The following is a 12,938-nucleotide window of genomic DNA, read 5'->3' on the forward strand; positions in this document are numbered from 1 at the left end:
ATGTTGGCATCTAATTTATTAACAAGACTTATTGAACTATAATTTTCTCTCCCTTTTCTACATGAATTAGTAAAAAAAAAAAAAACATCAATTTATTAAATGACTTCCTCCTACACAACATTTTATTCAACTAAACTTTGATGGGTCAATGAACTAAATTAGAAATGCTAATATTTAACAACAGTGAACACAACTCTTACAACCCGAGTCAAACTCTCTCTACTCTCTCAACCCAACCAACCTCACAATCACTGCCTGCAATCCTCTTCGATTCTAAGGCACCCCTCTAGTTTTTCTTTTGGCTAATAAACCAGTCCCCTCTCCCCTCGCCCGAATGTTGTGGAGAGTTTTCATCCCAGTTTTCTGATTGGTTTTTCTTCCGTTGCTTTTGGCAAGGTTTTGGGCTCTTCCCCAGTTTTCTTGGGGTCTGCTATGTAATCTCTTGGGCTGAGTTTTATGGATCTTGGTAGATCTTATGCCTTCGCCTCTTGTGGAGTTGGATTAGGGTGGGTATTGGATCTATTATAGATATGCATGTTTTTGGAGCTGGATTTGTTAGTCTTGAGTAGATATACCATTTCTTGGTGCTGTGAGACCATGTGGGTTTCTAAGGGCTCAGTGACCTCAATGGGCAGGTGGATGTTGAGTAATAAGGCCTTTGGTCCCTAGCTATTGGTTTTTCTACCATGATCTCGATGGAGTAATGGTGATGCAATTGAGATCATCCCTCTTTCAACTCTGAGTGAGCTGAACTCAAAATTTGTGCAATTAATTTGCTTATTGTCTTGCTGGATTGCTATTTTCTACCCTTATTGTATGCAAGAACTAGGGCTCGTCAATGGGCCGGGCCGGGCTAGCCCGGCCCAAATTTAATGGGCTTGGGCCGGGCTTTAAAGAGGAGAGAGAAAATATCAGGTCGGGCCGGGCCGAGTCTTTTTAGAAAATTCAAAGCCCAAGCCCAGCTCATGAGTCAGACATGAGAAAGCCCATCGGGCCGGGCCTAAACGAGCCCTACTTCATTAAAAAAAAATCATAAACTTAATCATAAGGGCATTTTAGTCTAAATTTGAGATTAAACTCACGGAATTCCAATATTTTCACATCAAACCAAGTTCATAAAACACCCAACAAAGTCACACAACTTATAAGATTTTTCACAAAAATAATAAAACCAAGTATTATTTTTGAGGTTATTACATAATTAGATCGCAATACGTTTTAAGAAATATATATATATATATATTGAATTAATAATTGACACAAATTAATGTGCTAATCATCCAATTATAAACTAGGAATGAGTAAAGAAAAGTAAATGAAATGAAACAAATTATATATGTGATTTAAGTGATATAATCCTAAACTTAAACTTTTATTTATGTATAATTATATATGTATGCGGGTTTAACGGACCGGGCTTTTGTGGGCGGGTCGGGCCAGACTTTAGACACCCAAGCCCAAGCTTAGCCCGGTCCAAGGAGGGCCGGGCCATCTCAAAACCCATAACGGACCGAGCCGGGCTTTTATTCGATGGGCCGGGCGGGCCCTCATCGGCTCATGAGCCTGAGACCAAATGATGAGGCCTAGCAAGAACCTCCTTAAAGGGTGTGTTCTTATTGTCAAATTCTTGTACTTAGCCCATATTATGAATGGATTTTTGTTTCACAAAAAAGAAAAAAAAGAAAAAAGAAATGCTAATGTTTAACCCACATTTAAACTGATCAAAATGAAAAGCTGAAGGCCCTATTATATGAGTGATTTTATATCACATAATCTTTTGGTTTTGTTTTTGTTGTTGTTAATATAGATCACATAATCTAAAATTCAATCTCAACAACAACTTACAATACCCTCCCTTCCTCCCTCGAAAATTTTGTCTATTCCATTCCATGAAATCCAGGCAACACCAAGGGAGAACTACTTCTGCCAAAAAAACTTGTATGAAAATATCACTGTTTTGCTATCCATTTCCAATCATATGTTGCCACGTGAAAAAGTTATCACGCGTGACATACTGTGATTAGTCGAGAATAGCAAAATAGTGCTATCTTCGTTTCATGAAAGTGTTTTTCTTACTTCTAAGTTAAAATATCCCAACACGTGGCCGCCAGCTGCAAGCTGCAGCATCCTAGCAAGTACAGTCCCAACCAATAGGGATACAAATGTCATTCCACTCTCCAACAGGCCTCCATCATGACAGCGTGCCCATTTCATGATCTTCCCACATGCACCTGCCTTCCCAAATCCCAACATTCAACAGAATCAACGGTTCAGATCAATAACACAACTGCTTCCACATTATATCGGTACGCCGAGAAGTACCATATTCAACTCTCAAAGCGCGATGTCGTAAGCGGTGGATGCTAAATTACGCTGAAGCTCCAACAAGCGGCTTACGTAGGAATCTCGCACTAAGATACGCCATTGGTCGGGTAACGGAAACACAGGGAGTTGTTCTGGGACTAAAAAGTCAACCATTAAGGGCCCAATGGTCATTTCGGTCTGGTTCAAGTGGGTGTTATTAAAATTCAGACAAATAGATAAAATTAAATAATTTGGATTAAGTTAATAAAGCTATTTGTTCGTGAACTGGATTGAATAAAGAGTTGAAGTCCGGGTCTTCTCACAGAGAGACAGAGAGAGAGAGAGAGAGAGAGCAGAAGCTGGTGAACTGGTTGTGATCTTCAGGTCTTTATGGTGTTTTGCATCGCAGCTTTAAGAAGTACTGAAGCATCAGCTGTCTGAAATGTTTGTCTAAATTCCTGGGTTTTTTTTTTCTTTTTCTTTTTGTTAAATTTGCAGCCCCACCTGGGATCATTTCTCTGATTGTTGAGTTTTAGGTTCGTTTTCTGGGTTATAACTTTGCTGTCCCAAAAACGTCTTAGAAAGTCTGATTCTTGTAACATTTGTGGGTTTTCTTCAGTTGGTGGGGGTGTAAATCCCTTATGGATAATATCTGAATTTTAATTTTAATTTTTTTTTAATTTAAGGGGTTTGAAGCACCACATTTTGGTGTATGTTCTGCATTAATTTGTTTCATTTCATGAGTTTTGGCTAATTTTAATTTTTACTGTGGATGCTTTTGGGCTTCTAAGCAAAATGGAGATCAAAATACTGACTTTGATTCATCTACTTTTTAACATAAGTAGTTGGAAAACCGAAAAAAGAAAAGAACAATTTTTTGGGTGGTTTTTGCTTTCCATTTTCTGGTTTTGTAGGCTAAATTTATTAACCTTTTTCTTCATTTCTAAGATTGCAGTATTTTATATTTGCAGGAATTGCAGCAGTAGGCTTTGATTCTTGGAAGTTGTTCACCGATTTCTGATAGCCTTACTGGTGAAGCAATGTATCTTTGATCAGTGCCAAGCTCTCAAACTGTCTTTTGGCATTTAATTTGGTGTTTTTCGGGTTTGCGCGCGCTCTCTCTCTCCCCCCCCCCCCCCTCTCCCTCTCTTCCTCTCTCTGTGAGTTATTAAGGAGTTGAGCATTTAAACTGCTAGGTCAACTTGATTTTACAATTTAGTTTTTTTTATTCAGGTTGCATATCTCATTTCGGTGCATAATTCATGCTGTCTATATTTATGACACTGTTTTACCTTCTTTTTTTTTTTTTAAAACAAAAAGTATTTGGGTTTTAGTTACAATCTTGTCTCTGAAGGGTTTTGCATTCTAGAATAACAAATTATAGACACTGTAGTTTTAAAAATTCCATGTGGAAGAGGTTTCAGTCTGGGGGTTGTTTTCTAAAGATTTTTTATTTTTATATTTGGATTAGACTGCACAAGTAGGAATTTAAGTTTGAATTAATTGTAGTTTAGGTTGTGGAAGATCAGCTTTAAAGCCCGCCAAAAGATGTATCTGATTAAAGTCTGGTACTTTAGGCTGCTTTAAGTCCATGTGTGAGAATGAGACTTTCTTTTATTGAGAATCTCCTTTTCTTGCTTTGTGCTTTTGTCAATCAGTCTTCTTCCTTTTTTCTTTCTTAGGTTTTAAGCATTGTAACAGAAATTTGAATCTAGTTTGGTTCATTTGCAGTTGAACCTGCAGTTATAGTTTTGTGGTTCATCCCAACTTGAAGTGGATTATATTGTGCATCTGCATTGAGGATATATACAACATCTGAGTCTGTTGGCACGCCAGAGTAAATGTCATTTCGCAGTATAGTTCGTGATGTAAGGGATGGGTTTGGAAGTTTATCCAGACGGAGTTTTGAGGTGAGACTGCCTGGTCATCACAGGGGGAAATCACATGGTTCAGTCCATGAGCTGCACGACCCACCTCTGGTAATCCAGAATAGCCGTTGGGCTAGCCTACCTCCTGAACTACTACGTGATGTAATCAAAAGATTGGAGGCTAGTGAGAGTACTTGGCCTTCTCGCAAGCATGTTGTTGCCTGTGCTGCCGTATGCAGGTCATGGAGGGAAATGTGCAAAGAAATTGTCAGAAGTCCTGAATTCTCTGGGAAGATTACTTTCCCAGTCTCCTTGAAGCAGGTGAGAGCTTTGTGGTATTGTCTTCCTTATGAGAGGCACTTAATGAAAGGCAGAAGGTGCCCATTTATGTTTTAATTTCATTACCTGGGTTTTCTGTTTAAGTTAGTTATGCATGTGTTTATGCACTTAGATGCTCTCTTTTAACCATATTCATAATAGCCAGTAGCTGACACATGGTTGCCTTTCACAGCCAGGATCTCGGGATGGAACGATCCAGTGCTTTATCAAGAGGGACAAGTCTAATTTAACTTACCACCTTTTCCTTTGCCTTAGCCCTGGTAAAGTTCTCATTAGACTGTTTTGTTGGAACTAATGCTTTACCAAGTTAAATGTGAGATTTCAGGTTATGTGTTTTTGTTGGGATTTCACAATATAGTTATGATCAACTTACTAAAACATTTGTTGTGTTCAGCTTAGTTGAAATTTTTGTGTGTATTATTGCGAATAATATTGGTTTCTTGTTAATCAGTATTTAATTAACTCAACCTTTGGTCAATATACCATCATGTTTATCAGAATATGGCATGGAAACTAATTTGTAAATAATACTAACTGATCCATTGATCTGTGCTATGACCACGTAATCTTTAATAAGACCAATAATATATAGGCAATATCCATTTGGAACTTTCTATTGCTAAGAGCATCCTTTTGACAGTGGATGCTAAATCTAGGCACTATCAAGGCCATTTAGGACCTCGTCTGTTGTATGTGGAGTGCCTTCTATACCTTAGACAAATTATTCGTGTCCTAACATGGGTATATAATATCGTTGGTTAGACACTAAATGATTGTTTTGTAAAACTGATGCTGCTGATTGTGATGATCTAACCCTTCTCTTTAAAAACTGAAATTCTATTTTCAAATCACTCATAGTAGAGGACAGCATTGTGCAAAGTTGTAGAATTCCTGCTTCGATGAATGTAACCTGATTCAGTATCTTAGAGGAGTTGTTTGGCAAGCAGAGTATGGTTGATTTTACACAACCACTGGACTTGAGAAGTTCAAGTTAGTGAATGGACCATCAACATATATCAAGTTAACATCCTTCTTGAAGTGCAGTCCTCCTGATGCAGGACACATAGGACCTAAATCTATTAGTTTCCTAATGTATTTGTTAGTTTCCTAGTCTAGTTTTCCCAATTCTAGTAGGATCTCTACTTTTCCAGATTTCCAGATTTCTAGTTTTAAGTTTCCTATTTTATTTGGATTAGGATTTCTGTTTAAGCAAGGGATTTTTATCCTATTATGTCTAGGTTTTAGTTTTCTATAAATAACCCCATGTCGTTCTTTAAAATTCAGATTTGAATGTTGAGTAAACCTTTTCCTAGAACTCTCTGATTTCGCCACTTTGATCTATATTTTCTTCTCCTCGACCTCCGATATTCTTCTTTGTTCTACTGTTTCTGCCCTTTGTCTCGTCTTTTCGACCTATATTTCTTCTCCTCGATCTCTTATATTCTTCTCTGTTCGATTGTTAAGTGATTAATTTAATACCTACGGGCTGTACTACATCACCTCCACATAAAGAGGTAGAAAAATACATATAAAGAGAAGCATATAAGTTCAGCCCCTCCCTGCACCTTGCAAGTTAATGAGTAAGAAATGTCGATTGGAAGTTTGGAACTCAAGGTTTCCGACAATCAGAGCTCTGATACCATGTTAGTCAACCATTGGACCCCCAAAACTGAAGTTGTTAGAGAACTGACCAATAATGTATATCAACCTACTGATATATCTAAGGGATACTTTCAGATCTGGCTATATAGGCTAGTTGGGTCAACTTAATTTCTTACTTTCGTTCTCTATGGATTCCAAACAACCCATTTGGTGTTTTGTATCCACTTATAACAACCTCCTCTTCTTGTGCTGTGTTTTTTTTTTTTCAGTCTGCTCTTGTACCATTTTCCGAGGACTAGCGCATTCAAGGCTCTAGAGCGCAGCTAAGTCGGAGAGGCCTAGCCTTACCTGACTGACACGTTATCATTGGGTTCCATCAATCATGCTGTCCTGTATCAGGGCATTTGGTTTCTGTTTGATAATAGAGGCAATTAGCAAGTGTTAAAGTTCTAAACTTTATTTTAATTCTGATTACCAGAATTTGGTTTAGCTAAGTTCTATTACTAATTGGTTGATTTGCTGTCTAAATATTATAAATAGTGTACATCTGTCAGTCTGTACTGCATAAGAATGATCATCTTCTCCCTATGTCAAGATCATAGGGTTTGTATGTAGACCCTACTTAGCCTCAGTTATATAAAGGGATTGTATTGCAATAACTCATATAAAGAGGGGTTGTGTAATTTTAAATCGACCTTGAACTTTATAGACAAACATATTGTGCAGAAAATAATTTACTTCATTTTCTAGCAAGCAATTTTCTGTTGATTGTTTTATTGCTTGCAAGTCTATTTTAGGATGTTCTGTTGATCAATTCCATGCCTTTGCAGCCTTACTTGTTGAAAATGGGAAATTTCTTCTTTCTGCCAAACGAACGCGCAGAACTACTTGCACAGAGTATGTGATCTCAATGGATGCTGATAACATATCAAGATCAAGCAACACCTACATTGGGAAATTGAGGTGATTCTTGTTGAACTTTCTTTTTCAGCTGTTCTATTCTATGCTGAAATTCATATGTTAGTAACTTCAGAAAGACAGCGAAATATGCAACTTAAGAACTTAAAAATGTGTCATTGTACAATTTTTTTCTTTTCTTTTCTGAAACTTAGTTACAAAACTGGGACTGGAATATTGAGCATGTTGAAAACTTCATTGCGCACACTTATGGATCAAGACTAAATTAAAAACATTTTTCTTGTCTTTTGCATCTGCTGTCCATTGGCCATGGATTAATAATATGAGGCAATGGGGATTTGTTATGGTGACTTTACATTCTTAGCCTTGGTTTTGCAGTAAACTCCTGCAAGAAGTATTTCTTTTGCAAATGATATTATTTTAAAGAAATTTAAGATGCATATTAATTGTTTTTTATACATATCAATTCCCTTTTCTTCTTCAAAAAAATCCAAGGATATTGGTGATATTGTGGGCTAGTATTGTACTTTTATGTGTTATCTCTCTATTTCAGTTGCTTTGGCTGCATTGGAATTTCCATTGCTATATCCTTAATTTGAACATGTATGAAATACTGACTTTATGAGGCATTATGACCATGGTTGAATAACTGGTGACAGTCCTTTTGTTATGAAGTGTTTTGGTACAAGGATATAAGATTATCTTCTATTTACTAATAATACACGTATGCGCGCACACGCACACACACACACACACACACACACACACACACACACACACACACACACACACACACTCACTCACTCTCTCGCTCACTCACACATAGATATCTTTAATCAGTAGACTTTACATCCGTTGTAACACTTCTGAACCAACTTGTTCTGTCACTTTGCATGATGTCAGTGTCCGCAATTGTTGCTGCCTAAGTTCTCAAGGATGCATTCGTATAGTAGTGGTTCTTATATTTTTATTGCAACTAATATTTTATTGTTGGCATGTTTTATTTATTAATTCTTAATTAGTAGCGAAGTTTGTTGACCTTTTAGCAGTTCATGCTTTTGGAAATGCAGCTAAACAAATCAATTTGCGGACATGCAATAATAATAATAATTGTATTAGGATATTACTTTCCCTTCATTTTTGTTATTGATGGGCCTGAAGCAGTTTCTATCTGGTTTGGTTTAACGTGCATCATTTTCAGGTCTAATTTTCTAGGCACCAAATTCATTATTTATGATACCCAGCCTCCCTACAACAGCGCTCAGCTTTACCCACCTGGCCAAAGCCGTCGGTTTTACTCTAAAAAGGTCTCTCCCAAGGTTCCTACTGGCAGCTACAACATTGCTCAGGTGACATATGAGCTAAATGTACTTGGCACTAGGGGGCCACGCAGGATGCACTGCAACATGCACTCAATCCCTGCCGCATCCCTTGAGCCTGGTGGCATTGTCCCTGGCCAGCCTGAGCTTCTCCAGCGCTCCCTTGAGGACTCATTCCGGAGCATATCCTTCTCAAAATCAATTGATAATTCAACTGAGTTTAGCAGTGCTCGATTCTCTGATATTGTCGGGTCCCATTATGAAGATGAAGGAAAAGAGAGACCATTGATTCTTCGGAACAAGGCACCGAGATGGCATGAACAGTTGCAGTGTTGGTGCCTTAACTTCCGTGGAAGGGTAACAGTTGCCTCTGTCAAGAACTTTCAGTTGATAGCAGCTACACAGTCAGTTGCTGGTGCACCGACACCCTCGCAACCACCGCAGCCAACCCAATCTGACCATGACAAGATCATCCTTCAGTTTGGTAAAGTTGGCAAGGATATGTTTACCATGGATTACCGGTATCCTTTGTCTGCATTTCAGGCCTTTGCTATCTGCTTGAGCAGCTTTGACACCAAATTAGCATGTGAATAGAGGAGAGAAACTGTGGCAAGAAATAGAAAGTGTAGTTGGTAATTCTTTCTAGGCCTTTCATATAGATTGTGGTTGTTGTATGATTGTCACTGTTACAACTCATGCCAGACTGCATGTGCGGAACAAGAAAAGTGCACATCAGACGAGGGCCTCTCTCCCTCTGTTTTTTTTTTCAATTGTTTTTCTTTTTTCTTTCTATTTCCTCAATTCTCTATCTTTTGTTAAGACTATTGTTTTATTATATGCTTTGAAAATAAGAGTCTAGACTTGGTAGCATCAATCAAGCTAGGATTGGGTATGAGATGTGAGATATTCCAGATGGGGCTAAAAAAGTTGGGACCCTCGAAGCAGAAGGCGGAAGAGAAATTTTGTTTGTTTGTTGGTTTTTGGAACCGGATGGATCAATTGTGGCCCGCTGCTGTTTCCTATTCGTGCACCTGAGGCGCGCGGGGTCTTGATAAACAAACCATTGAGATCCGATGGTTAAACTTCAAACGAACGACAAATATTTAATTGTGATGGTTTTAATGGTAAAAAGAATTGAGAAATAGCTTAAAATGCCACCTATTTTATAATTTTATGTGAAAATACCACCCTTTTTCAAAAATTTTAAAACTACCACCTATAAATACATCTTTATTATCGATTGATTGCACCTGTATCACATTTTTAGAAATTTGGTTCTCTCTTAACTTGCTCAGTCCTTTTTTTATTTTTTTTTTCTCTCTCTCTCTCTGCTCTAGGGCAGATCTATCTCTCTCTTTGCTCTAGCGCAGATCTCTGTCTCTGTCTCTCTCTCTCTCTCTCTCATAGCTCTGTCTTGTTCTCTGTTCTGAATCACGAACCCCTTCCTTGACCCCATATTTTGGGTATGTCTTTTGAATAGCTGCTTGCAACTTTGAAGCTCTACTGGATCGCCGACCTCGAATAGATAGTGTTGATGGTTATTTTCTTAATATCTGTTGGATTATGTGAAATTGGTTTTATTTTGATTGCTTGGGTTTCTGTTAAATTGGTTTTGGCTGTAATTGTTTTGGGTTAGGTTTTTTGAATCTTCCTGCTCATCCATATGTGTTTTTTGTCAATTGCATTTAGATTGCTTTGGATATATGAATCTTGAAACTTTGGATTTTTCATTTGATGTAGTGGATTTGTATAGTGTGATTGTGATGAATTATTGTTCACTGTTGTGTTATTGTTGTATTGCGGTTATATTGCTATTATATTGATGTTAAATTACTGTTATATTGCCATTGTATTACTTGATTATTATGGTTGTATTGTGTTAATAAAATAATTTTTTTCATGGTCAGAAATGGAGACAATTGTTATTACGGTTTGCTACAATGAAAAATGTGTAACCTCAAAGAAGATGTGCAAATACGAAGGGGGTGACTCAAAAGGCTTAATAGTTCCATGAACTATCACATTTGCTGAACTGTTGGATCGTGCGCATCAGATTAGTAATACAAACAGCAGGGAAGAAAAAGTTTGCTTAAAGTTCTCAGTTTTGGTGGCATCAAATGAGTGGAAGCACATAAAGATGAGGACGATGATGATGTCAAATTTTTTATGAAGCGATCTAAAAGTGTAGCCTTGGTTCGTGGGATATTAGTGTTAGGGTCCGGTGGCGATTTATTTTGCATGTCTAAAATGCAATCTAAAATGGATGTTGTTCTGCTTAATCTTCATATATGTAATTCTTGTATTAATAATTGACACAAATCAATCTTGTAATCATCCCATTATTAACTAGTAATGAGTTAAGATAAGTAAATGAAATGAAACAAAACAAGAAACCCAAAATAAACACAAACAGCAATTTCTAGCACTCTTTTATCGCCACTATATCGCTACTGCATCACCAAGGTATTGCCATTTCATTGCTGTTTAGACAAAAACGAATTATGCACTTTTTCTGTTTTTCAGTTTTGCCATATGTCCATTTTTTGACCTTTAAGTTTTCTACCCATTAAGCAAACTTTGTGTTCTATATATGATTGGATTAAGCACAGAAGAATGTAGAAAACTACATGGACCAAATGTCAAAATGGATACAAAAAAGAGTATAAGTCAGTGGAAATGAACACGTCGTTTCAAACAAGTAAACTGTTATACCTCCATAAAGAGCAAGTATGTTTATATATCGAGCAGTACGAAATAGTTGAACTTCACAATCTAAAGAATAAGTATGCTAACCATGATTGCAACTCGAAAACAAAACCCAAAGATGGAAACGGTTTATGTGCTATGTAAGGCAATTAGCCACCGCCACCGACTGTACAATATTACATTTCACCATGTACAACATGGCCGAAGACCCTGGAAATTATTTCACCTTACTACACAGAATACCTAAACCAAATAGCTCTATCAAAATAGATGGATGACCATATAAAGCACCTCCAGCACAGCTTCGATTTCTGCATCTTCATATAAAGGATTTACTGACATAATTAAGGAGCACAGTGAATTCCCAAGTGATAAGTGAAAACTGAACTCAATTCACTGACATTATCATATTTACCTCATATATATGCCTCCCCCCTTAAAGCCTCAATCGCAAGCTTGAGCCGGTAATATGTGATCTTCGAAGGGTGCCTAATGTAGAGACTATAAATGAACACCTACAATTTCCCTTCTTTGGATGAAACAAAACAACAAATAAACACAGAATCCAATTGCATAAATCGCCAAAACCATTAAAACCACAATGGAATGGGAATAAAACCATAATAAAATAGCAATAAAACAGCAATACGATACCAATAACAACAGTTTCAAACAAAGAACAAAGAACACACTCCTTCACTATTTCAAACAAGGAATCATCACAATCAAACAATTTCAGAGAAACCCATAAACCCTAAACTAAATTCAGAGAAACCCCTAAACTAATTTCATAGAAACTCATAAACCCTATACCAATTTCAGAGAAACCCCTAAACCAATTTCAGAGAAACCCCTAAACCCTAAACCAATTTCATAGAAACCATACACCCTAAACCAACTTCAAAGAAACCCCTAAACTCAAAGAAAGTGATGATGAACCATACCTTTTGGATGTAAACAGTGGAGTTAAGCTTCGATGAATAGACATCGCTGAGGGAGGAAGACCACTGTGTCAGAGAGAGAGAGAGAGAGAGAGAGAGAGAGAGAGAGAGAGAGAGCAAAGAGAGACACAGATCTGCACTAGAGAAAAGAGAGAGACAGAGAGCTGCGCTAGGAAGAGAGCAAAGAGAGAGACAGAGAGAGAAAAGGGGGCTGAGCAAGCTGAGAGAACCAAATTTCTGAAAATGTGATATGGGTGCAATCAGTGGACAATAAAGATGTATTTATAGGTGGTAGTTTTAAAATTTTTGGGGAGGAGTGGTATTTTCACAAAAAATTATAAAATGGGTGGTATTTTGAGCTATTTCCTAAAAGAATTCGACGATCCAAAAATCCCAAATTTCACCCCAAACTCTATAAATATTAAATTCCAATCCATTTGTGAATTATTACTCACAAAATCAATTTCTTTATATTTCAGTGTCAAAGTTTCTTCAAATTTATTTTAATTTTCATTCTTCTTTTCATTTCCTTTGAATAGGGCTCCAAAACCATCCCGAAGAGGTTCCAATTGGAAGCACCAGGAAGATAAAACTCTACGTGGAGCTTGAATTTCCATAAGTGAAAAAAAAAAAAAAACACACACACATTCTGCTTCAGTTTTCTTTATTAATGGTGAGCCCCGACCATAATCATACTCACACCCCTCATTCTGACAAAAATAAAAAAATAAAAAAAAAAAACAGCATCCGCAGCGTAGCGGACTTGATATGATACAAGTGATATTGGGGAGGAGAGATTTGAACACATAACTTTGAGTGCAGGAGTAACTGCTTTTAACCACTTGAGTTACAAGTCTCTTACTGACGAACTTGACTATTATATTCATTACATCGACGGCGATCCCTTCACTCAAAGGCCCATAGAGAGAATGAAGAAGGTT

At 37.3% G+C, this 12,938-nt stretch overlaps 1 protein-coding gene across 5 annotated transcripts; it reads left to right on the forward strand.

The window, feature by feature from the left end:
- Positions 2,574-9,224, forward strand: LOC18768364 (tubby-like F-box protein 8). Of its 5 annotated transcripts, none has more exons than XM_007200963.2 (6): positions 2,574-2,748; positions 3,276-3,408; positions 4,036-4,493; positions 4,684-4,771; positions 6,944-7,076; positions 8,233-9,224. In XM_007200963.2, the coding sequence occupies exons 3-6, from the start codon at positions 4,146-4,148 to the stop codon at positions 8,942-8,944; spliced, it is 1,281 nt and encodes a 426-aa protein (XP_007201025.1). In that variant the 5' UTR covers positions 2,574-2,748; positions 3,276-3,408; positions 4,036-4,145; the 3' UTR covers positions 8,945-9,224. The 5 variants fall into 5 exon arrangements, with proteins under 5 accessions (XP_007201025.1, XP_020425703.1, XP_020425704.1 ...); XM_020570114.1 differs by having other exon boundaries at positions 2,574-2,722; XM_020570115.1 differs by having other exon boundaries at positions 2,579-2,688.

This window comes from Prunus persica, chromosome G8 (genome assembly GCF_000346465.2).
Source record: "Prunus persica cultivar Lovell chromosome G8, Prunus_persica_NCBIv2, whole genome shotgun sequence".
In the NCBI taxonomy this organism is placed as follows: Eukaryota; Viridiplantae; Streptophyta; class Magnoliopsida; order Rosales; family Rosaceae; genus Prunus; species Prunus persica.